Source organism: Equus asinus, chromosome 5 (genome assembly GCF_041296235.1).
Source record: "Equus asinus isolate D_3611 breed Donkey chromosome 5, EquAss-T2T_v2, whole genome shotgun sequence".
NCBI classification, from domain to species: domain Eukaryota; kingdom Metazoa; phylum Chordata; class Mammalia; order Perissodactyla; family Equidae; genus Equus; species Equus asinus.
In genome coordinates, this window is record NC_091794.1 from 86,281,981 (window position 1) to 86,305,897 (window position 23,917).

General features: G+C 42.1%; 1 protein-coding gene across 4 annotated transcripts in view; it reads right to left on the bottom strand.

The window, feature by feature from the left end:
• THRAP3 (thyroid hormone receptor associated protein 3) overlaps positions 1-23,917 on the bottom strand; it is a 76,959-nt gene that overhangs the window by 13,744 nt on the left and 39,298 nt on the right. For all 4 annotated transcript variants that reach the window (XM_070510366.1, XM_014840133.3, XM_070510367.1 and 1 more), the window contains 2 exons: positions 5,622-5,791; positions 552-1,457 (listed from right to left, as the gene is read on the bottom strand). In XM_070510366.1, the coding sequence (XP_070366467.1) occupies positions 552-1,457; positions 5,622-5,758 (1,043 nt within the window). In that variant the 5' untranslated portion in view covers positions 5,759-5,791. The remainder of the gene's footprint in view (positions 1-551; positions 1,458-5,621; positions 5,792-23,917) is intronic.

Here is a 23,917-nt window from a genome sequence, read left to right on the forward strand (position 1 = left end):
CCTGGTTGGCTTCTACTGGGACATACACCCACCTTGCGATTTTAAAATAAGGCCTTCCTGGACTAAGCCTTGCACTTTCCCATTCTGCCCAGTCTCCTCAACTGGAGGGTATGAGGTTGCAAGGGTGCAGCTCTTCACCATGATGGGCTGATGTAGATCGATCACAACAGATGGTGGGTCCTAGAGGGTCTAACAGCTCCAATGGCCATTCACTTTGGCAAAGACCATAATTTTTTGATAGCTGACCCACAAATCTCTACTGTTCTCTGGCTTACACTGGTAGAATCCAAGGCAAATTTTAAATGTGAAAACATCATTGCAGAGTAGTCTAAAGAAACTTTATGCTGCAATACAAATTCAGGAAGGTAGGAAAGCTAGAGTTAAGCTAAAGGTTTCCTTAGGTGATGCTTTTAAAGATTGCTAATGGAAGGTTTAGGAAACGGGGGTTACCTTATTACCATTAATCAGAGTTCTAACTTAGATCGCATTACAATTAAACTGCCAGCTGGTGAGATAAAAACACAGCTAGGCAGGAGAAACAAGATACTTGCCTCTTTGTATAGGCTGCTCCTCCTGGAGCAGCAGCCTCCTCCTTCTGAGACGAGCCATACGTGGAGCCACTGGCCGGTGGACTCTTACCCACAGGGCTCTTTTTGGATGGACTCACGGACCCAGAGCCATGGTCGAACTGACCTTGGTGTGTCCCAGCCTGGTACCCAGCACCACTCTGCAGAGTTGAGCCCATCTGGGACGTGCTAGAAAGTGGAGGGCTGGGTTTTGGCACAGGGCTAGGACGGGGTGACCGCCGCCTCACCACCACAGACTGGAGGGGGCTTTTGAGAGCAGGGCTTCGCTCCCGGGGACTCAGGTCAGAAACTGCCGAGGCCCGTGATGCAGAACTAGCACTGTATGTAGTGGCATCTGGCCATGGCTTCGAGCTCTCAGATGCTTTCGTATCTTGAGAGGTGCCTCCAGAGAACGTCTGCTCCTTGGCCTCGTCTCCCTGGTTATCCCCGGCAGCCTGAGATGGCCGGCTATCCTTGGAAGAGGATTTTTTCTCCTTTGCAGACTTGCGCTTAGAAGATTCAACTCGGCTGTGGTTGGAGGAAGAACGAGAGGATGAGGAGCGCCTTGACCTGTCAGAGGAAGACTTATCCGAGTTTCTAGAATGGCTCCTGGACCTTGGTGAAGGAGACCTTCTCTTTGGGGACCGGGATCGGGAACGGCCCCGACGAGGACTGTATGCTTGCCGGTAATTCTGCCAATTCGAACGGTAGTTTCCATAGCCTCCTCGGTTATACTGGCCCCACGGATAAAAGCCTCTGTTGCGCCCACGGAAGTAATAGGGCCTTCTATAGCCTCTGTTGTGACCTCGGAAATCCCGATTCTGATACACTCTTGGGTGATTTCTCTCTCGGTTATGAGCTGGAGAATATGATCTGGAACGAGACCTAGAACTGAAAAGGGGGACGGGGGGTGGGGAGAAATGTTTGAATTTTTGACACAAGCATTTTTATTCAAGAAAAATCTGCCAACAAAGAGGTAACATTTTGAAATCCCTGCTCTTACATAGCATTTATTTTCAGTTTTGTTTTCAAAGAAAAGGCATAAACTTACATATTTAATCCCTCTGCTTATGGTCCATATTAAGTACAAAAATATAGGTTAAGAATCACGTTAACAAATGAGATGCAAGATTGCTTCATTAATATTGTAACACATTTTAAAGGAAGACAACGTACTTCTAGTGAGTGAAATATCAAAACGTTCTTAATGTAGTAAACTAAACAAAGACCATTTTAATAGAGCACACTAACTGCTCACAGTTTCACAGGCAGAGGGCATTTTACAGGTGCAGGAACTGCAGGCTGTGGTACCCAGATGGGTAACTTCAGGGTCCTCTGGCCCCTACACTACTATAAACTCTACTCCCCATTCTAGTTACCACTCTCTGTCTGGGCAGGGCTAATTTCTGAGATTCCACTAAGATCTGGGGTGGTAAAAACACAGTTACAACAGGTCTAAACCAAACAACACTTAAAACTTGGAGAATGAATCTGTTCAAAATTTGAAAGAATTTTAACTGAAATTGCATCAGCAAAAGACATAAATGTTGGTTTTTTATTGGGGACCTGCAGATGGTCTCACTATTTAGAAGGTCAAGTGTCTGTGCTAACCTATAAGATCTTACCTAAGAGCCACAAGAGGGCACCATCTGACCACAAGACACCCAAGTACATGGGAGGTTAGCAAGAGGAAACTACAAAACAGCCCGAAACTTGCACATCTTTCAAGGCAACATAAAGCCTAGTGCTGTGTTCTTCTTCACTGAACAACACAGAACTCTAAGTCAGCAAAGGTACGTTTGAGAACCACAGGGCCTCCACAGTAACCTAACTTTGTAAAGTTACACGTTCATGAATGCCAGGCTTGTCAGGACAGGGAGTTTTGTTTCCATTAAAACTCTATGTGTTGGTGTAAAACTCCACTGGGGTTCTTGGATACCACTCGTCTCGTCAACTATGATATAGATCATTAACATTAACCACTACTCCTAAGTAGCTGGCTAGAAATATCTAAAATTACTAAAAAAAACTCTTTCCAAAAATATTTTCTTTACATATAAAATAAAAACCCTTCAGCTAATCAGCAGACCTTCTCATGTCAGGCCTAACTGGGAAAGGATGCACTTTGGTTGCTTGCATGTTTCATAAATAACTCTATTTAGCAAATGTGACAGGTTTTAACAACTAAACAAAATGGTATTTTTAAAAAGAAACTTACATTTAATTTAATCTAAAGAACATGATGTGGGATTGCTTTCCCACTACTTACTACCCACAGGGTTCAGGTTCTTTATCTACCCCAAGAACAATAGCAACTGGCACAGATGCACCACACTGCTGGTTGTTAAGGTTGCTATCTAAGTACAATTAAAAAAAAAACAAAACAAGAACTTACCTTCCACACTTTTCATTTGAAAACAGTAACAATACAAGAAAAGGAGGGAGAGGCGGATGCAGGCTATAAAACTGAACACCCAATTAAATGGCTACACTTGAGGGAGGTGATGCACCACGAGCACTAAGGAGGGTTTAACTCATGTTCCCATCCTCAGAGGCTACTGCTGCTTCTGTCACCAATTACTAGTGAGGGCCCTGTGGCATACTGCATCCAAACCCCGCAGTCATTGCACAGATGCAGGAACATGAGTCTCTGCAGATTGCAAATGAAGTTATTTCTGAGAAGTCACTTAAAAGGATACAGTCTGTGAAATACAAGGAAACAATCAATTTTCTCCAATTCTGTAGAACTCAGCATTTAAGTTAATTTAAAGGCATGGTTTCTCAAACTCTCTGGATAGTATACTTTCCTTGTAGGAGAAGGAAAACAAAAGAAAAAAATCATGAAACAGATAAGCCAGAAATAAAAATGGAACATCCAGTGGCAAATTTATCTGTTTCTAAAAAACAGAGAAGTCAGAATAGAATCAAGTATAGAAAAATGTTCTAGTGGAGAAATTCCTCCAAAATAACAATCCTATAGGTGTAAGATGGCACCTCAAGTGGCTCCAGACCTCCCCCAGCACGTCCTGCCCTCATGTGCCAAGTCAATGACCATGCCAAATGATTTGCAGAATAAGAGAAGACATCCGCCCTACAGATCTGCCCAGAATCCCAGCTACCACAAACACTTCAGAGCCGGGGAGAGTTTTTTCAGTTTGGTTTGTGTCAGTTCCACTGACTCTCAGTTTTGGCTGTACAGCCTCTAGTAGGTCACCTTTAAGAAGCAAGTGAGCTAAAACCGAGGTTTAAACGGCCCAAATCAAAAGACTCTGGGTGCGAGGCAGGAGCTACTAGAAGTCTGCTCAGTCCCATGGCCTTGATGGCAATTTCCTGAGGTAAATATAAGCATACGTAGTGGGTTTTCCCTCTTCTTTTTTGGGGGGTGAGAAGGTGCAATAGAATTTTACTTAGCCTATGACCTAACTGGGCAACAGACAGACTCTATCTAGCCCAGGGCGTGAACAAAGTTTGGTATGAAAATGGATGCCCAAGAAACATGGGAGAGAGGGAAAACCAGCATGGGTTAGCCTCAAGGTGTAATGTTACCTTAAAAAAAAAAAAGAAAAATCTAGTGTTACTTTTGTTTGAGGGAGAGACTCAAAGTTTATAGCCTCCTATTCTATGTTATATTGGAGTCATCAATATTTATGCACACCTACTTTTTGTTCAACCGTTAGTCTGAAATTAATTTTCAGGCAGGCTTCTCACAGAAGAATTTACTTCTTCTTCATTTAAGAATTAACTTCTTGGGGCCGGCCCCGTGGCCAAGTGGTTAGGTTCGCGCACTCTGCTTCGGCGGCCCAGGGTTTCGCTGGTTCAGATCCTCGGCATGGACATGGCACCGCTCATCAGGCCATGCTGAGGCGGCATCACATGCCACATGCCACAACTGGAAGGACCCACAATAAAAATATACAACTGTGTACCAGGGGGCTTTGGGGAGAAAATGGAAAAATAAAATCTTAAAAAAAAATTTAACTTCTTGTTCGAAGGGGAAAAAAAAACCCCACCAACCATTTGTTTAACAGTGTTTCAGAAGTACTATAGGACTAAGGAAACCATGAGGAAAAAAACTTAACTTTTCCTGAAGTTTATTTTAAATTTCATAATCAATTCACTTAAGAAAAGGATTCTACATACTCATTTGAAATAAACAGCAGGTACTCCAAGTGGCAAAACTGAGAAATTATCTCCTTGCCCAGCTCAATTCTGACAAAAAGAACGAAATTGTGCAAAATCCCCCTTTGGTATTTAAACACATCAATATTTCCCTAACACACATACAGAAACTTGCAGCTACTGAAAGGCTCTTAACTATTTACAAAAGAGAATTAAACAGTTTTAAAGAATGAAAAACCCAACTCACAACACATCAAAAGAGGAAAAGACGCTGGAGGTTTGGCATCCTATTCCAAGACATAATTGAAATAGGGAAATCCACCTAAAGGTATGAAAACTGACTGAATTAAAGAACATCGGCAGTAAATTACAAAGAATTTAGTATGACAAACTGATGTCTACGATAGTGATTCTTAGATAGTTTCAGGATGTGTTTGTTTTACTAAATAGATGCAGGTTGTTAGTAACTGGCACATCACGTATATACAAACGACTCCTGATAAGTTTTTTAGGTTTAATTATTTAGTTGGTTAAAGCTCCCTTTCCTCTCACTGTTGTATTAATCCTCTTAGCTATCCTTTCTCTGCTGATGATGCAAATAAACTTTGGTCCAAGCCTCCAAAAATACTTCAGTGAAAAATAATCAGGTGTAGAGATTTGAAGCAAGCAGCTCAAACAAAAATAAAATGCTCCTTCTTCCAAAGTAGATGAGAAACAGAATGTGCTGGCAGAGGAGAAAAGGAATTAGGCAAACAGTACGGCAATCAAAGCTGCTGTGGATTTGGAGCATTTGAAGAGCCCTAGAATATCTTATAGCCCAACCCTCCACCTCAAGCCAACCCCCTAGTCCCTTTGACACTCACAGAAAGAGTCTAACACAAGATCTTCAAGACCCATAGTGACCGAGGCAACGATTATACAATCGCACCCCCTTACCTCAGTCTGCGCTTCCTTGAACGAGACACAGATCGGCTTCGGGACCGAGACTTCGAAAATGAACGAGAACGAGATCTTGATGCAGATCTTGAGCGAGAAGAGCGAGATCCAGACTTGGATTTGTTTGTTTTAGACATCTCTGAGAAGAGACGGTCACTTTTCAATTACACCTAATGTAAGAAAAGAGATTCAAACAAATGAGTGAGTTTCTCTGCAAACTTGAACTTCTCTGGAAGCCTAGAAACAATTTTTTAAAAAAACAAAAAAACAGATGAACTGGGGCTGGCCCCAGGGCCGAGTGGTTCAAGTTCCATGCGCTCTGCTTCAGTGGCCCGGGTGCACAGGTTCGGATCCCAGGCACGGATCTCCTCCACTCATCAGCCATGCTGTGGAGGCGTCCCGCATACAAAATAGAGGAGGACTGGCACAGATGTTCGCTCAGGGCCAATGTTCCTCACCAGCACAAAAACCAAAAACAGATGAAATGACTGATTTTAAAAAAATTGACTCTTTGCCCTTTCATCAAGCGGGATTTCTAAGCAGCATGATCCCAAAGAGACCAAGCCACAGCAACTGGAAAACCTGACAGGAAACTCCAAGTGCAGAACGCTATAAAACACTGACAAAAATGAGGGGAGCTATCAATGATTGGGTGCACACAGTCTTTTCTCAATAAGCAGACAAATTTTGTGAACTAAGTTAGGTTAATAAAAGTACTGAGATGACCTGAAACATGTTTCCCAGTTCTAACAGAAGAAACCCTACACAACGATATCGTGGTTATAAAAAGTATACAGCACATTTGACCACTTCTCTACTCCCTCAACCTTGAAGCCATGTGGCATATCCTTAATATTTACTTCAAGGAAAAGGTTTAAGAAGTGTACAAGAGGGGCCGGCCCTGTGGCCAAGTGGTTAAGTGCACATGCTCCGCTGCGGAGGCCCAGGGTTTCGCTGGTTCAGATCCTGGGTGCAGACATGGCACTGCTCATTGAGCCATGCTGAGGCATCATCCCACATGCCACAACTACAAGGACCCACAACTAAAAATACACAACTATGTACTGGGGGACTTTGGGGAGAAAAATTAAAAATAAAAAAATCTTTAAAAAAAAAAAAAAGCATGCAAGAGTATTCTCAAATATTCTAATCTCATGACAGCACATACTAACTACATCCTGCAAAATACAGGGTACTAATCCATAAACATAGGACTAATTTATAAAGTGAAGAACTGTCACTTTCTTCTAGCTCTTTTTGTTTGGGGGGTGAGGAAGATTGGCTCTGAGCTAACATCTGTGCCAGTCTTCTATTTTGTATGTGGGACACCGCCACAGCTGGGCTTGATGAACAGGCTGTAGGTCCGCAACCAGGATCCAAACCTACAAAGCCCAGGCCACTGAAGCTGAGTGCAAGAACTTAGCCACGATGGCCAGGAGGCCCAGCCCCTCTTCTAGCTCTTCTTTACCATCAAGAATCAACCTTCTTTCAGGATCATTTTCCCACGAAAAAAAGAAAACTGTCTTTTCCCCTTTTCTTCCCCCTCCACAGAAATGAACAGAGAGGCTCAGAGTTGCCCTGACGAGTGACCGCTGGGTTTGGTCAGCAAGGTGCACTATCAACCCTTCTCGCTTACTCTCCTTTATACCCTAGAGAACTTTGGGCATGTTCCAAGGAGCAAACACTTGAATTGCTATAGCGTGTGTCTATCAAAGACCAGGAAGAGTAAGGGATCAAAGATCACAAAGCTCGTCAATAGTCAAACCAGACCCAAACTCCAGGGCTTCTTCTAGCATACCTCACTGACTCACTGCTTAGCAAAACAGTCTTTTAAGTGATGCTGCCCCTGGCTTTGTTAACAGGGGAAATAATCATCAACCAACATTTCAGCTGCCCCTACCTCTCAGATTTTTTGGCTATTCAGATCTCTGCTCAAAAGCTCTCTCCTCAGAGGTGTGCCTGGCCACCCAATCAAGAGTAGTCACCCAGTCATTCTCCAGAGTCTAGTCCAGTACCTTACTTTTTTCCTCAGAGCCCTAAACTTAGTACTTGAAACTACTGTGTTTACCTGTTGTTCCATCTTTATCCAACTAGAATATAAGCTCTCCACCAGCAGAAATCTCTCCCCCTTTTTTGGCTTAAAAGACGACAGTTGTCTCTTACTGTCGGAGGTAAGCAGTTCAAAATGGGTCTCACTGGCTAACCTCAAGGTGCAGGCAGGGCCACATTTCCTGTGGGGGCTCTGGGGAAGAATCCATCTCCCTGCCTTTTCAGCTTCTACAGCTGCAGTCCTTGGCTTGTGGCCCCTCCTCCGTCTTCAAAGCCAGCAGCACAGCATCTTCAAATCTCTCTCTCTCTCTCTGCTTCTGTCTTCACACTGCGTTCTCTCTTACAAGGACTCTTGTGATTACACTGTGCGCACCCTGATAATCCAGGATGACCTCTCCATTCTAAGATCCCTAGTCACACCTGTAAAACGTGTCCATTTTGCCATATAAGGTAACATTCCCAGGTTCTGGGAATCGGGACCTGTTCCTTTGGGTGGACATTATTCAGCCTACCCTGCTCTCCTGAGCAAGACGCTCAACACACGTTTGGTGAATTGCATCATAAGAAAGGGACGGACTACTACCCCAGCAGAGAACCAGAGCACGAGACCTGAGAAATCCCCAAGGCCCCTCCCAACTGGGAGGAGGGACCAAATCACTACCCTCTCCTCCCCCAGAGAAATCTCATCTTTCTTATTTACTGCTGTATCCTCAATGCCCAGAACAGTAAAAACTTAAACAGTGTATTTATTAACTTATTTTATCCTCAAGGCAGGCATTACATATCCCATTTTACAGATGAGGTTACTAACACACAAAAAGAGGGTAAAATTAACTTGCTCAAGGGCACACAGCTTTAAGCGGCAGGTCTGGGTTTGAACCCAGGTGACTGGCTCCAACCAGTCTAAACTGCTGTTACATTGCCTCTCCAGCGGTGTACGGCACACAGAAGGCCTAGATTTGTGGAATGAATGAATGCAAATCTCCACTCTTACTGAGTGTACGATCTGGTTAAGGAGGCAAGATACAGACAAACTAAAAGGTAATATGTGCTTCAAATTATTATATTCAAGTTTTAGATATGAGTTTTAAGAACCTATGGAAAGGCAAAGGGCCCAGGAAGCTGCTCCAGCTCTCGGTCATGGAAATAACTATAATCTCAGAGACATATTACAGGAGAATGAAAAACTGCTAGGAAGCCAGAGACACAGGGCAATGAGTAAAAGATTGCTAAATGAACCTAGTTCCTAAACTGCTAGTTAAGGGCCTGGTATGATCCAAATATCCTCAACTTTCCAACATTCTTCAGATAACGTGGTTTCCTAGTTACAATATTACCTGTTTACCCCTGAATCAGTTTGTCGTCCTTCACTGGGATACTCAGAACTTAATGTAACTCCCCAAACGTGGCCTAATACAGAACTATTTAGATACTATTAACGGATCCTAAAATTCTCTGACAGCCACCCCACATGTTGATTCCGAGTGAGCTCAGAGTCACTAAGCCCCAAAGCCCTTTCTCATAAATCCTTCTGCAGCTAGAAGATCTCCTCCTCCGTCTTGTATTTATACAACTGCTATTCTGTTTCTTCCCCCCCCCCTTTATTCTAAACCCAAGCATAGAATTTCAAACAGCCTTTTGAAATCATTTCAGACACGCTTGGAGCAAGGGGGTTCATCTTCAAACTGTTCTGCAGAGCCACCTGAGAGGATAGTCTCCAAGCCCACTGCCCTTTCCAAAGCCCAAGCCTCTCCACCCAAACCACTCTGATCACCGAGCAGATCAACAGCCCTTGGAAGAACAAGGCTCTTGGAAGAACAGACACATTTTGCTTTAAACAAAGGTCTTAAGATATATAATTACATGGCTTTTATATCATTAGAAACACAGATCTTATTTTTATACTCCAAGAAAAAGGAATAACATAAGCAGAGAAGGCCAAGGCAAGCTTCTCCAAATCAAAAACTCTGAAAGATAAGGAAGAATTAAATCACTCCTTTTCCTTTCTCACTCTGGACTGTAGTTTGTTCTTAGTGCCCCTAGTGACTATGCCAGCATGGCGCTTGGCACATGGTGGTGTATGCTGAATTCACCAGAACGAACATTTTGGGAGTATGTGCTAGTCTGCTTCATGTCTGGAACCCTGTAGGCAGCCTATGGAGAGGCTATATTTGGCAGGAGATTGGGTTCCTAATACTAAGTAGTGCCAAATATAACCTCTCAAGAGGCCACCCTGGGGTTCCAACCCTGGCAGTCCTACATGGCCAAGCTACAAACAAACTGCAACTGTCCTTCAGTCCGTAAATATTAGGTACATATTCAGAAAGGTCTTCTCAGAGAAGATTTAACTGTTTATTTGTATAGAAAAAGGATTTACTAGTCAAGCAAATAAAAATGTAAGGCAAACATACTACAACCTGAAAACAGAACAATAACATAAAACAGACCCAAAGCCTTCCTAATATGTAAAAAATTCAAAACTAAATTCTTTAAAGCTCTCTGAAGCCATGGAAGGACATGGAAATTGAGGGCCAGGGAACTAATGCCTATGGCGAACAGTGTGATCTCCGGATATCCACACCTAAGCCATTGTGAATGGCTTCACTGCTGTAATTTAATGTCTGTACAGGGCTTTGCTGGGCAAACTATTTTTTCTTTTCTCATTCCCATTAATGTCAAACTTACTATCTCACAGGATAGTCAACTTCTTCAAGAGACGGGCTGTACCTTAAAGTGCATATCCAGAGCATTTCTCATGGTGCTAACTCTCACTTCAATGCTCAGAGTACACTCACTTTAAGACCAAAGTACTAGGTAGTCTCTTGATAAACACCAGTCTCTTTCTCTAGCAGGACCAGCTGCTTCCCTGCAGCAATGAAGCATAGAGGTGTCTTTATCTTATTTTCTTAGGTTATCAGAATGAATTAACATCATGAAACTGTTACTAATTCCCACTCCAAGGATTCAGGAGAGAACAGCCAAATGGTAATTCAAGAAAACAGGAAGAATAACATTTATTTTTAACCTTTAATTTGGATTATAGGACCCAAATAAGATCTAAGCCTAGAGAATTTCAGGACAGATGAATAAATCTCACCCTCTAAAAGGAAACTACAGTAGTCTTCCATTATCTGCAGTTTCGCTTTCCGTGGTTTCCATCACCCACAGTCAACCATGGTCTGAAAATATTAAATGGAAAACTCCAGAAATAAATAACCCCTAAGTTTTAAACTGCATGCTGTTCTGAACAGTGTAATGAAATCTTGCGCCATGCCGGTCCATCCAGCACATCCACACTGTATCTGCCACCCATTGGTTAGTCACTTACTAGCCTAGTCGCTTAGTAGCTGTCTCAGTTATCAAGACTGACTGTTACAGTATGATACGGCTTGTGTTCAAATAACCCTTATTTACTTAATAATGGCCCCAAACTCCAAGAGTACTGGTGCTGGCAATTCGGATGTACCAAAGAGAAGCTGCTGTTAATCTCTTACCGTGCCTAATTTATAAATTAAACTTTATCATAGGTATGTAGGAAAAAACATAGTATAGAGAGTTCGGTACTCTCCATGGTTTCAGACATCCACTGGGGAGTCTTGGAACATATCCCCTACAGATAAGGGGGTACTAGTGTCAAAACAATGGATGAAGACAGTCACCTACGGAAATCTTCCCAAAAAACAACCCTCCAAAAAGAAATGCAAAAATCTCAGCATAAAACTTAGAATCCTTGAGGTAGGTCCCTAATTTAAGACATCGATATTGTAAGATATACTGAAATATTCACATGTTCAACATCTATGACATGAGTTTATAAACACACAAGTTTTAGTAATGAATATAAATACTGAAAGCGGGAAACTGAAGCGTAAGAATTTGCATCTTCTTGAACTTCACAGAAAGAGGTGGCTATGATTTAATGAACCATAACAATTATCTAAGGAAAACTACCCACCTAGAAGGAGGGGGACCATTGAGTTCAAACCTAAAAGTTAACAAATAGCCCAGCAAAAGATTTTTGCCTTTCTGGCTGAGTCAGGCTAAAGGTGCGGGTGTCACACTTACATCTAGCAATGTGAAGTTTACAGGATACTTGTGTTGACAGTGGGGAAAAGGATTTTAAATTGGGACTATCTTGAAAGGCTGGGATCCATCAGTTCCTCAGGTAGGACTATTCAGCTACCATGATTTGACGGATTTACTACTTAAAAACATCCAGCTCCTCGTGCTCTGTATCTAGAATGTGTTCATCAAATACCCTTCTAAATTAGAGTTTGGTCTCTGGATGGACCAGCCTACCAGAAAAGACTGCCCCAGGCAAATACTGGCTCTCTCGCTAGATGTGTTTCCATCAGAAATTGATTCTCTGGCACTTTAGCAATAACAACTGCTAACCTTTACTAAGATGTGCCAGATAAGGAGCTGGAAACTTCAGTATTATTTTACACACACAAACTGCATTAAGTACTAAGTTCTGTACCTGTTTCACAGAAAAGGAAACTGGGACTTAAGGAGTTAGGTAACTTGCCCCCAAAGTTCCACAGCCAGTTTAGTCCAGAATTCAAACAGAGATCTCTCCAACATCACACCAGTGACTCACCATTACTTCATGGCTACCCCGCAGTTACACTCCACCCATCAGTCTCTTGTGAATTTGATCAGTTAAAAAAAAATCTCCAAAGCATAATTATCTCTGAATTTGGTTCTTAAACCAGCAAAGCCGAGATGCTTAACTACAGCAGCCCACAGTTCTCCTCCCAACACCTATCCCTAACTCACAACATGAAAAAATGGAAACAGGCTCTGCCTGAAACCTGTATCAGAACTTCCAGTGCAAAAAGAAGCCCCTTGCCAAAGACTGCAGGAATGCCTCTACTGGAGGTGATTTTAGAGAGCCTGAACTAGGAAAACTACAGCCAGGTGTACACAACAAAGAGCTTCATGTAACGAGAGACTAATAACAAGAAACATGAACATAATGACAAGGGTTAAAAAACTGTCCCCGCCTGGAAAGACAGCCCCCAGAGGGGCAGCTCCACCCCAGCCTCCTTCTGGAAGGATTCTCTGCTACAGAGCTTCCTTCCACTGCCCTCCACCTTTAAGTATGATGATAGCTGTAGGTTTTTCATAAATGTCTATGATCAGATTGAGGTTTCTTTCTACTCCTAGTTTGTTGAATATTTGTATTATGAAAGTGTGTTGGATTTTTTTCCAAATGTTTTTACTGTGTCTACTGAGATGATCATGTGGTTTTGGTCCTTTGATCTGGTGTATTCCATTAATTAATTTTCAACTGTTATCATGTAACACCTGCTTTTTAAGATATATCCTAAAATTAGTCTCCCCTCTTTCTAGATCTCTAGCATAACCTTAAAAGAATGGGAAAAGTCCCTGAGGACTGACCCCATGTCCCTGTACTCCCTCCCTTACCCAGGCCTGAGTCTCTTCTCTGCCAAGAGGACAGCACACTTTTCCAAATGAGATGAGACTACATTAGATAACTATTAGGTAATACAAGAGTGCTAACCAAATTAAGCTTAACAATTCAGGACACCAAACCCAGGAGGCTAGAAAATGGACTCCTCAGAGATCACGTCTGATTTGTTCTCCATTTTATCTTCAGCACTTTGCAGAGTGCTTAGCCAGAGTGGACACTTGGTATTTGCTAAATGAGCAGGTTCTTTCAAACTTCCTCTTCATCCTCCGTTATCTTCATCACACAAGCAGGAATAATAAAAGATCAGTTTATCAAATACTAACAACACAGTCCACGAATAAAGCATGTATCACAGCCCTAATCATAATCACTCCCGCTCAACTAGAAGCTGAGGTCATTCTTATCCCTTCTACATCTTACTCAAAGGCACAGACGGCCAACTGATCTCAGTGTGAGGGAGACACACACTTCATTTATTAGTGTCAGCTCAGAGGGAAACTCCACTGCCTCAAAGTCAAGACAGCCATGCTTTCAACACTCACTAAAGGCAAGAAACAGAAAATTCTTGGTGAATAAGACATAAAATGACTAAGATAAAGAAGAGATACATGAGAAAATACCAAGAAAGAAATCTGCCATTCATAAAGGTTTGTAAAGAAAGCAGTGGGCCTGATTTGTGCTCTGTATGCCTCTGGATAGTCAGAGGTGGAAAAGTAGAGCTCAGGTGAAATATTAAACATGTTTACTATTTTATGCTTTTCTCTGGAGATCATGCTCTCCTGAGTAAAAGAGGGAGGGAAAGAGGGCATAGAATCAAGAGCAGCTGTGGGTAGCTCAGGATACCACACTGCCAAGGCTTCACCTCCCCCCATCTCCCTGAAGGAATCAAGTCAGAGAGCCCTTTCCAGCATGTACTCTACTAAATGGCTCCCATAAATTATTAAATAAATCAGTAAATATAATACTAATTTCAATTCTGAGGTCTTAAAATTTACAGAAGAGAATACCCACATGGGCATTAAGCACCTTCCTGAAAGGGGGCAGTGGGGCAGTCCTTTGGCGAGAATGGCAATTTTACTGCTTAAACAATTTAAGGATACAATAAACGGCTTGCCCTTGCCTATCTTATAGAATCAAAAGTACTCTGGAGTTTAGCACCAAAATTCTTCCACTTTAAGTATTGAATTCTATGGGATTTGGTATAACTTGTTTTAAAAGTGTGTACTATGTAGGCACAGATGTACATATAAGATAAACGCATGTAAGCACATGCAGCAAACTGTTAACAGTGGCTACCTCTGTGGAATAGGAAGGAAGATATGAAGGGGACGGGGGCAGGGGAAGGGAGAGACACGAAATGGGGCAGAGAGGATGCGAGCACTTGCTTCTTACCTTGTATTTTACTTTTTTAGCTAGTCATTTTACAGGTGAATTCCCCCCATTATTTAAAAAAGAAGTTGTTGGTACTGATTTATCTTTAATGTGGAACCAAACATCTACCTACCCTCTTCTGAGATATTTAAAAAATCTGAAAAGTTAATTTCTATATGACCCTAAGTAAATAAAACTGTATTTTATTTATCTATTTATTTTTTGCTGAGGAGGATTAGCCCTGAGCTATCATCTGTGCGAATCTTCCTCCACTTTATATGCAGGATGCCACCACAGCATGGCTGACCAGTGGTGTACGTCTGCTCCTGGATCCAAATCCATGAACCCGGGCCACTCAAGTGGAGCACACTGAACTTAACCACTACACCACAGGGCTGGTCCCTAAAACTGCATTTTAATCACTCAAGGTCCATTTCAGGAAACCTTATTAAAACAGAGTTGTTTTGCTCTTTTATGACTTTCAAGAGGGTTAAGAAATCCAGCCTTACAGGAAACTGGATTCTATTTTTTAAAAATATTATTATGGAAGTGTTGAGTCAAACAATGCAAAAGTAGAAAAGAATAAACAGTGTAAGGAATTCAAGTGTACCCATCATCCAGCTTCAAAGATTATCAATTCTCAGGACCTGCCCAGGGACGCAGCAGTTATGTTCACATGCTCCGCTTCAGTGGCCTGGGGTTAGCCAGTTTGGACCCTGGGCATGGACCTACGCACTACATATCAAGTCATGCTGTGGCAGGTGTCCCACATTTAAAATGGAGGAAGGGGGGGGTCTGGCACCGTGGCCGAGTGGTTAAGTTCGCGCACTCTGCTTTGGCAGCCCAGGGTTTCGCCGGTTTGAATCCTGGGCGCGGACATGGCACCACTCATCAGGCCATGCTGAAGGAACGTCCCACACACCACAACTGGAAGGACCCACAACTAAAAATACACAACTATGGACCAGGAGGCTTTGGGGAGAAAAAGGAAAAAAACAAAATCTTTAAAAAAAAGAATCTTTATAATGGAGGAAAATGGGCACAGATGTTAGCTCAGGGCCAATCTTCCTCAGCAAAAAGAGGAGGACTGGCTCAAGGTTAATCTTCTTCCAAAAAAAAAATCAATTCTCTACAGGTGAGCTCTATTTATGGTCAAAATCCTAAGAAGTCTGGGTGGATATAGTCAGTCTCTGCAGAAATTTTCCCATACCTTTTCCCTAAAAAAAAAAATCAGGGGCCAGCCCGATAACATAGTGGTTGAGTTCATGTGGTCCGCTTTGGCAGCCCAGGGTTCACGGGTTTGGATCCTGGGTACAAAGCTACACACTGCTCATCAAACCATACTGTGGCAGCATCCCACATACAAAAAAAATAGAGGAAGGTTGGCAGAGACGTCAGCTCAGGGCCAATCTTCCTGACCAAACAATAACCAAAAAAAATCAGAGATTCCTTATGTTAAAAAAATCCAGACAGGGGCAGCCCCGTGGCCGAGTGGTTAAGTGCGCGCACTCCACCTTCGATGGCTCAGAGTTTCACCAGTTGAGATCCTGGGTGTGGACATGGCACCGCTCGTCAGGCCATGTTGAGGCGGTGTCCCACATGACACAACTAGAAGGACCCACAACTAAAAGTATACAACTATACACTGGGGGGATTGGGGGAGAAAAAGCAGAAGGGAAAAAAAATCCAGACATACAAATATCAAATCATTATGTTGTACTTCTAACACTAATATGTTATATGTCAATTACACCTCAATTAAAAAGCAAAAACAAACAAAAAACCTGACATGCAATGAAGGGAGCCAAATGGCTCCCCTCTACAGGCTTCTCCATTTGTGCTCTCCAAATAACATGATAAAACGAGAAGCATTTAGTAGCAAAAAACAATCGCTCCGATTTAAGTTCAACCACATTTCCCTTATGTATGTATTTATTTTTGGGAAGGAAGATTAGCCCTGAGCAAACATCTGCAGCCAATCCTCCTCTTTTTGCTGAGGAAGACTGGCCCTGAGCTAACATCTGTGCCCATCTTCCTCCACTTTGTGTGGGACGCCTGCCACAGCATGCTTTGATAAGCAGTGCGTAGATCTGCGCCCAGGATGCAAACCGGCCAACTCCAGGCCACCGAAACAGAGTACATGAACTTAACCGCTGTGCCACCAGGCTGGCCCCCAAACACATTTAAAGTAAATTCCAAAGTGCGACCTTAAACTATCTCCTAATACAGGACATGAGTAGTCCAAAACACCATTCTCCTTGGGGGCTGTTTTTACAAACGTGAATAGTTCACAACAGCTGAGGAAATTACTGTAAGAGGGGAGAAAATACACAGTAAGAGACTACATTTTTTTGATTGGCAACCCAAAAAAGCTAAGGTTTCTAACTCTATGGAGTCCAAAATCCACTGTAACAATTGTGAGCTCACTTCAACCGTTTGGCATTTGGGGAAATACGTGACACGGTAAAGTTTTACCAATGTGCCTTTTGTGCTAGCCTTACTACTGACTTCCCTGAAAACGCCTCTTTTATTAATGAGAGCATATATTTTAGTTCTCTTATTCTAACAATGGACTTGTTTACAAAAATTCTCAACTGTCCTTCTGAAAAGTTGTCGTTGGGCTGGAAAGAGAATTCAGAGGAGGCACCAGCTCGGCAAATTTCCCAGCAACAACTCAGCACAGGGATGCCTCCGTGCTGAGCAACTGGAGGGCTGAGGGGCAGCCAGTAAGGCCCGCCCCCTCAGAGAAACAGTATTTGGCCCTTGGTTCTCACATCAGGGTTAACTGCAGAAACAAACGGCCCAACTGTGTGTACTGTTTTCACTACGTAAAAGGACTAACTCGTGTTAGTTATCCATGGACACAGGGATAATTTTTCTAAGCGAGCATTAAGAAGTCTCCCTGAGAGCAAGCTCTGAAGTAGTTGAAAAGCAAAGCAATTAAGGAATGGCAAGCCTCGAGTAAAAGTACACACAGTTTATTTATAAAAACAAAAGAGCTCTTTCCCCCTAAGTCAAGAACATTGCCAATGTGGGAAGTACTGGGCCAGCTCTTATCCACAAACGTTCCCCTCCAAGTCCTCCAAAAGTCAGTCTCTGCTCTCCCTGCTCCATCCTATTACTTTAGACGGCAAATAGGAACACCAAGTTATCTGCCCCAGAAAATTCATACCAAACTGCATCGCAAAAACAGAAAAAACGATGACATTTTGCTGTGACTTCAAACTTGAGGAAAAGGAGTAATTCCTTTCTAACGGTTTTGCTACTTACTTTCGATGCCTTGGCCAGTGTCTGACCTGTTCTCCCAGACCTTGTCTCCAAAAGCCACGAGGTGCCCTGCATTCAGTGGGTGGTGCAGGGACTCAGGGCTGTCTATCCAGGAGGGAGCCCATCCCACTCCAGGAAGTCTTCTTGACTTCCTTCCTTTCAAACCCAAGAGCCAGTCATCAACTAAGAAACAACAGATGTTGCTCTAGCCTCCTGTTTGGCTATTGAATGGACTTTCTTCCTTCTCTCTTGCCTCCTCTGCCCAAAAATATCAAGACTGCTGGGGGAGGGCAAAACTCATCTTTTTCAATGCCACTGGTGAGCAATGAAAAGCTGCAAAGAAAAGAAAATCACTGGCACGAAGCAGTGTTCAAACACCTTAAATGAGAAAAATGTGCCAAAGCCAACTAATGCTCCTAATAAACCCAGAAACCCTTAGTTGGGACAAGTGTTTTCACCTTTCTGTGCTTATTTTTTCATTAATATAATGAGGATCTGGAATGGCACTATCGCTGACTAAAAAGAGTTTGCACAAACTGGACAGGACAGTCCTCACCCCTACTTCAGCCATGTCCGAAAAACAGAATTAAACGGTAAGGGTTAACGCTTTGCTTTTACAGAAGAACCATCCCTCCAGCTCCACGCCATCCACTCTGAAATTCACTGCAGAAGAGATCACTCAAGATTCCTATCACATCCTACTCCTCCAGAGAAACTGGCCAATCTGCCTGAAATACTCCAGCTGACCAGGGACTTGGCCACTGACCTGTTGACTGTAATTAAACTCATCACTTGCCTTGGGGACAATCCAGCTACACCAAATTCAGGCGGCACCAACCCGACTTGGGAAAGACAAGTTCCCAGAACGACTCAGGGCTCTGCTTCAGCACAGGCCTGTCAGGGGGAGGGACACTGCTGCTTCTTTCCACCAGAAAGCCAGAAAGAAGTCACATTTCGTTCTTGCTCTTCAGTGAGTGAACAGTTTCTGGTCCTGAAACATGGCAAACTCCACTCGTTCCATCTTTCACTTTTTAAAGGAACAGGACCACATTACTTCTCAATATCTTGGAAAGGTAGGAAAAAGTCAAAGAGATATGTATTTTCCATATGGCACACAATACAGCATGTAGAGGATCACTCATTATTTCAAGTCTGATTTCCACACAGGAATCAGAGTCTCATTAAGCTTTCTTCTTTATTTACTTTTTTAACACCAGAGAAAATATTAAATAATTTAAGATCATGACAAATCTTTGCTGGGAAACAACTAAACTCCTGTATCTCCCCCAATCAGAAAACATACAGAAGTCTTAAGACAGCTAGGATACTTAATATTCCCAGAAAGCAACATAATTTAATCAATCAGCACATGAAAATTGTGAAAAACATACAAAAATAATGAGCTTAGGTCTCAAGTTGCCAGCTTGAAAAAAGCTAGTACAATAAAATGTATGCAAAAAATTTTATGCACCTATTTCTTTTACTGTAAGTATGCCTCCCAGAGGTATTCTGGAGGAGCAAGAAGTATGTAGGTGGAAAACGCAACTTTATTTGCCAGCACCCTGTGTTCTAAGTATAGTTTATCTAATAACATCATAGCAAAAGGAAGTGACTCAGAGTAAGAGAGGGTTTCTGGGGGACTTGAAGAAAGTATAATCTCTGTAGATTTCAATTTACTCTCTTGTTAAACGTGGATAATAGTGGACATACAACTTAACTTCTCAACTTTCAGGATAAGTAGCAAGTAGGTTGGGCTTTACAAACACAAACAGGACACTGCACTAAGAGATGCTTACTGGAAAGGTAAATACACAATTATTTCACAATTTTGTAAATAGTTTTGCTTTCTCATTAAAGCAAGTTTCATAATCTCTGTACTTTACAAGTACTTTGGTAAGACTGGTGTGAGCATAATCTCCAAAAATACCATGGTCCAACAAGTACCAAGAGCATTCTTCTGATCATTTTATCGGAATGTACTGAACACTTACTCCGTGCCAAGCATTATGCTAGATGCAGCAAACAAGAAAGACAAGTTCCTTGCCCTGTTGCAGAAAATCATTTTTTAATATCTCTTCAGGCCCATAATGTGACTTGGGAAGTTTTCTTTTGCTTGCACCAGAGTAAAGTCAGAAAGGAGGTCGCCAGTTGTGAGATCTTTTCCAAGCCACATTCCCTCTTTGAACTGAAGTTTCTCGTGTGTTAAAAACAGGGATAACACTTTAGTTAATAATGATGTATCAATAGTGGTTCATTACTTGTGACAAATGGACCGGACCAAAGCCTTCAAGATGTTAATAACAGGGGAACTTGAGCATGGGGAATACAGGAACTCTTATGAGTTAAATTCTGTCCCCCTACCCCCAAAATTCTTATGCTGAAGTCCTAACACCAGGTACTTCAGAGTGTGACCTCATCTGGAGACAGGATCTTTACAGATATATGACTGATGTCCCTCCAAAATGGGGAAATCTGGACACAGACATAGATATGCAGAGGGAAGAAGATGTGAACAGGCACAGGGAGAAGATGGCCACCTACAAGCCATGGAGAGCCCTGAAAGATCCTTCACTCATAGGTTTCAGAAGGAACCAATCTTGCCAACACACTGATTTCTGAACCTCTAGCCTCCAGATCAAATCATGTGGGACAATAAACTGCTGTTGTTAGTGAGCTAGTTTGTGGTACTCTGTTACAGCAGCTGTAGCAAACTTATACAGGAATTCTGTACTAGCCTTGCAATTTCTATACATCTTACACTACCCTCAAACAAAAAGTTCATTAAAAAAAAAAAAGACAGGGGTAATGGTGTTCATATGTAGCAGTTATGAAGACAAAAGTAGACAACTAGAAAAATCCCTGATTGATGGAAAGGGAACGATGTGCACACAGAACACAGGATTACCCAACACACGGTACACAACCAGGCTAGGCCGAGAATCCAGGTTTTCTTCAGTGTTTTCCATAATATAATGGCACTTCAAGTTGGGCATAAAGGTGGGTGTTAAGTGAGGGGATATGCTGGAGTGTCTTATCAATCTAAAATGCCCTGTCCCAAATGGACAGGATCCTTGAGTCACTTTGTAATACTGGACCAGGTACTGCAGTGGGTAGCAGCTCTGGCACCAAAAAAGAACTGAGTTCCAATCTTGGCTCCTCCACTCATTAGCTGGATAAGATACTCTCTCAATCATCCAACAGTGACCTACACCTCCCAGGACCGCCATGGGAATTAAGGAAGTGTACGTAAACTGCCCAGCATGCAGCAGGTGTGAGCTCACACCAGAAACTATGTTTAGCCACAACCCCAGAGGGGTGAGAGGGAGATATTTAGGAACTTCTCTGAGACGAAACAGATTTCACCACTGATTCTATTTTCTTGCTATTAGTAATAAGTATTCAGATATCTTCCTACACAGAATAATAGTGTTTTATACCTTCACTAGCTACATTGGGATGTGCTGCACTGAAAAGATGTACAGAAGCAGGAAAAGGCCGTGTTCTAAGGTTATGACCTTTGGAGAAAAAATCCCTTTGCTGCTGGATGTTCCAGGGAAAATCAACAGCAAGCTGAAGCGCCATTCATTCGCAACTTGTTCATCACAATATCCCCAGTGCAGGCAATTTCTGGTATTTTCTCCTGAGAATTTGTTCATTGGATGTCTATTAAGCTCAGGATCATCTATGCAATTAAGCGTCCATCATTAGAGAAATAGAATGAATAGCACAGCATAGTCAGCAGCTTAAATAAAATCTCTGATTCACCCCAGAGGCTCCTCTCCTATGTCCCTAGGGGACAGTAACAGCAATTTTAGTTCCTGTTTTAAATGGGTGTGTGTTACCACTGGGGATTATTTCCCCATATTTCAGAAGAGCCCTCAGCTTTCCTAACTTAACAAAGACACTATAGCCTGTGTTAACTAAGGATCTACAGCTCCTTCCAGCTCTCAGTACAGTCAACCTTTTTAAAACTGAATTAAACAGCCGATCATGACACAACTGTTTACTTTTCAAAATGAAATTATTATTAAAGACCTTGGGCTGAACCAGTGGTACATATTACAATCACCTACAGAGCTTTAAAAAAAAAAGTCTATCAAAATTCTTATTCCGGAAACCTGGAAAGAGATTAAAAATCAGTGGTTTATGGACATTCTTCACAGATCCCAAGGACCAGGACTATGGTCTCTCTTCATCAAGTAATAACCCCACCACTGATACACAGACATCTACTGTTCACATGGAGTTCTACATAAAGCCTATTTACAACTCTAAGAGCAGAAATCAGTTGTCTGACATCTTTTATAGACATTAGTCATTTTAGGATCAAATCATCTTCCCCAAACAAGTCTATCACACAGAGGTTTGGAGGGGAAAAAATGTGTGTTTTTATTTTGCTACATGTTAATCTATCACTGCTCTAAATTCTGTTTAGAATATGGAAGAGCATCAATCAATAACTAAATCATATTCATTTATGTCTTCTGCCCTTCAGAAGTATGAGCTCTTAGAGCTGCACTGTCCAACACACACGTGCCCACCAAGCACCTGAAATATGGCTGGTCTGAACTGAGAGGAGCTGTACATACAAAATAAATACAGGATTTCGAAGACAATACAAAACCAGAATGTAAAGTATCTCATTAACTATTTTTTATATTAATTACATGTTAAAATGAGAATGTGGTGGATATATTACATAAAAGATATTAAAATTAATTTCATCTTTTTTTTTTTAATGTGGCCTCTATAAAATGTGAAATTACACGTGGCTCATGCTACACTTCTCTTGGACAGTGCTGTCCTAAAGGAAAACAATGATTACGTCTTTTCAGGTGCTCAGGTTTTGAACCTGATCCAATATTTTCAGTCGCTTTTGAATTCATCATTTATTTTCGCAGTTTCTAGTCTCTATCCACTAAGAGTTCCTGTTGAGCTAACTACCTGATGTCTTTCCATTTACATCGCACTTTACCAGAGAAGTTGGGGGAAAAAAAAGAGATGTCTTAATATACACAAAACTCTACGTAAAAAATCAAAAACAATTTCAAAATCTGCTATCATTTTGGATCTTACCACTCACCTGAGTCTACAAAAGAAAAGAAATCCAAGAACTCAATCTGTTGCTTCCATTTAAAATGAATTAAGGCAGTATTCAAAGCTACCTAAATTTGAGAAAACTCAACTACCCCAAGCCCAGGTAGATGCAAACACTCAACCAGAACTTAGCTCAGACACACGTGGCCACTGCAGCTCCCCTGTCTTGGATTTCCCTCAGGAACGGCATGTAAACTACCTAGAGAAATAAGCCTAACTATTTCCTAGAACACCTTAAATTTGGTCTTTTAAAAAAGGAACAAAACTGATTCATCAGATTTATAATACGAAAGCTCTGGCTTGCCAGTTTCAAAACTCTAAGTGATCTGGCCCCTGCCTACTTCTCCATCATCATCTCCAACCACTCTCCCCGCCTTCAATCATTCTACCCGAGCCACAAAGGCCTTCTTTCTCTTCCGTAAACAAGCCAGGCATCCAGACACTCAGCACCTGTACACTGGCCCATGTGTCCACACAAACACCCTTCTGCGGTCTCAGGCAGGCTGGCTCCTTTCTCATCCTTCGGATCTCAGCTACTTGTCAAGATCTTCCTCTAGTTCACTATCCAATGAAACCTCACTGTTTCCACACCCCCAAGTTACCCTGCAGTCCTACTGTTTTCCTAGCACTTAGGAAAATCTGAAATTATCTCATCTGCCTCTCCAAACTTACAGTAAGCCCCCCAAGAACAGGGGTCCTGTCCGTCTTGCTCACAGCTGATATCCCTAGCACAGACAACAGGCACAGCAACGAGCACTCCAGCGTCTGACTGAATGAATCAAAAAATCCAAAGCTGCCTTTACACACACTCACTCCCCATTAATAGAGGAGGGAAAAAAAGCTGCCTTAAAAGATGAAGGTGAGAACCTTAGAGGTTAAGATAATCTAGTAAGCTTATTTTAAAAATTATACAACTGGCTTCCTATGTACATGTCCTTCTAGTCTTTATTTTCTAATTTCTAATACTTAAGCCTCTTGAAGAACTGCCATATTTCTGTATGGATAAAAATAAGTACAGAAATAATTACATTTTGCTTGCTGAAGCTGGAGAGGGAAGAAAGGCTTGCATCACTAA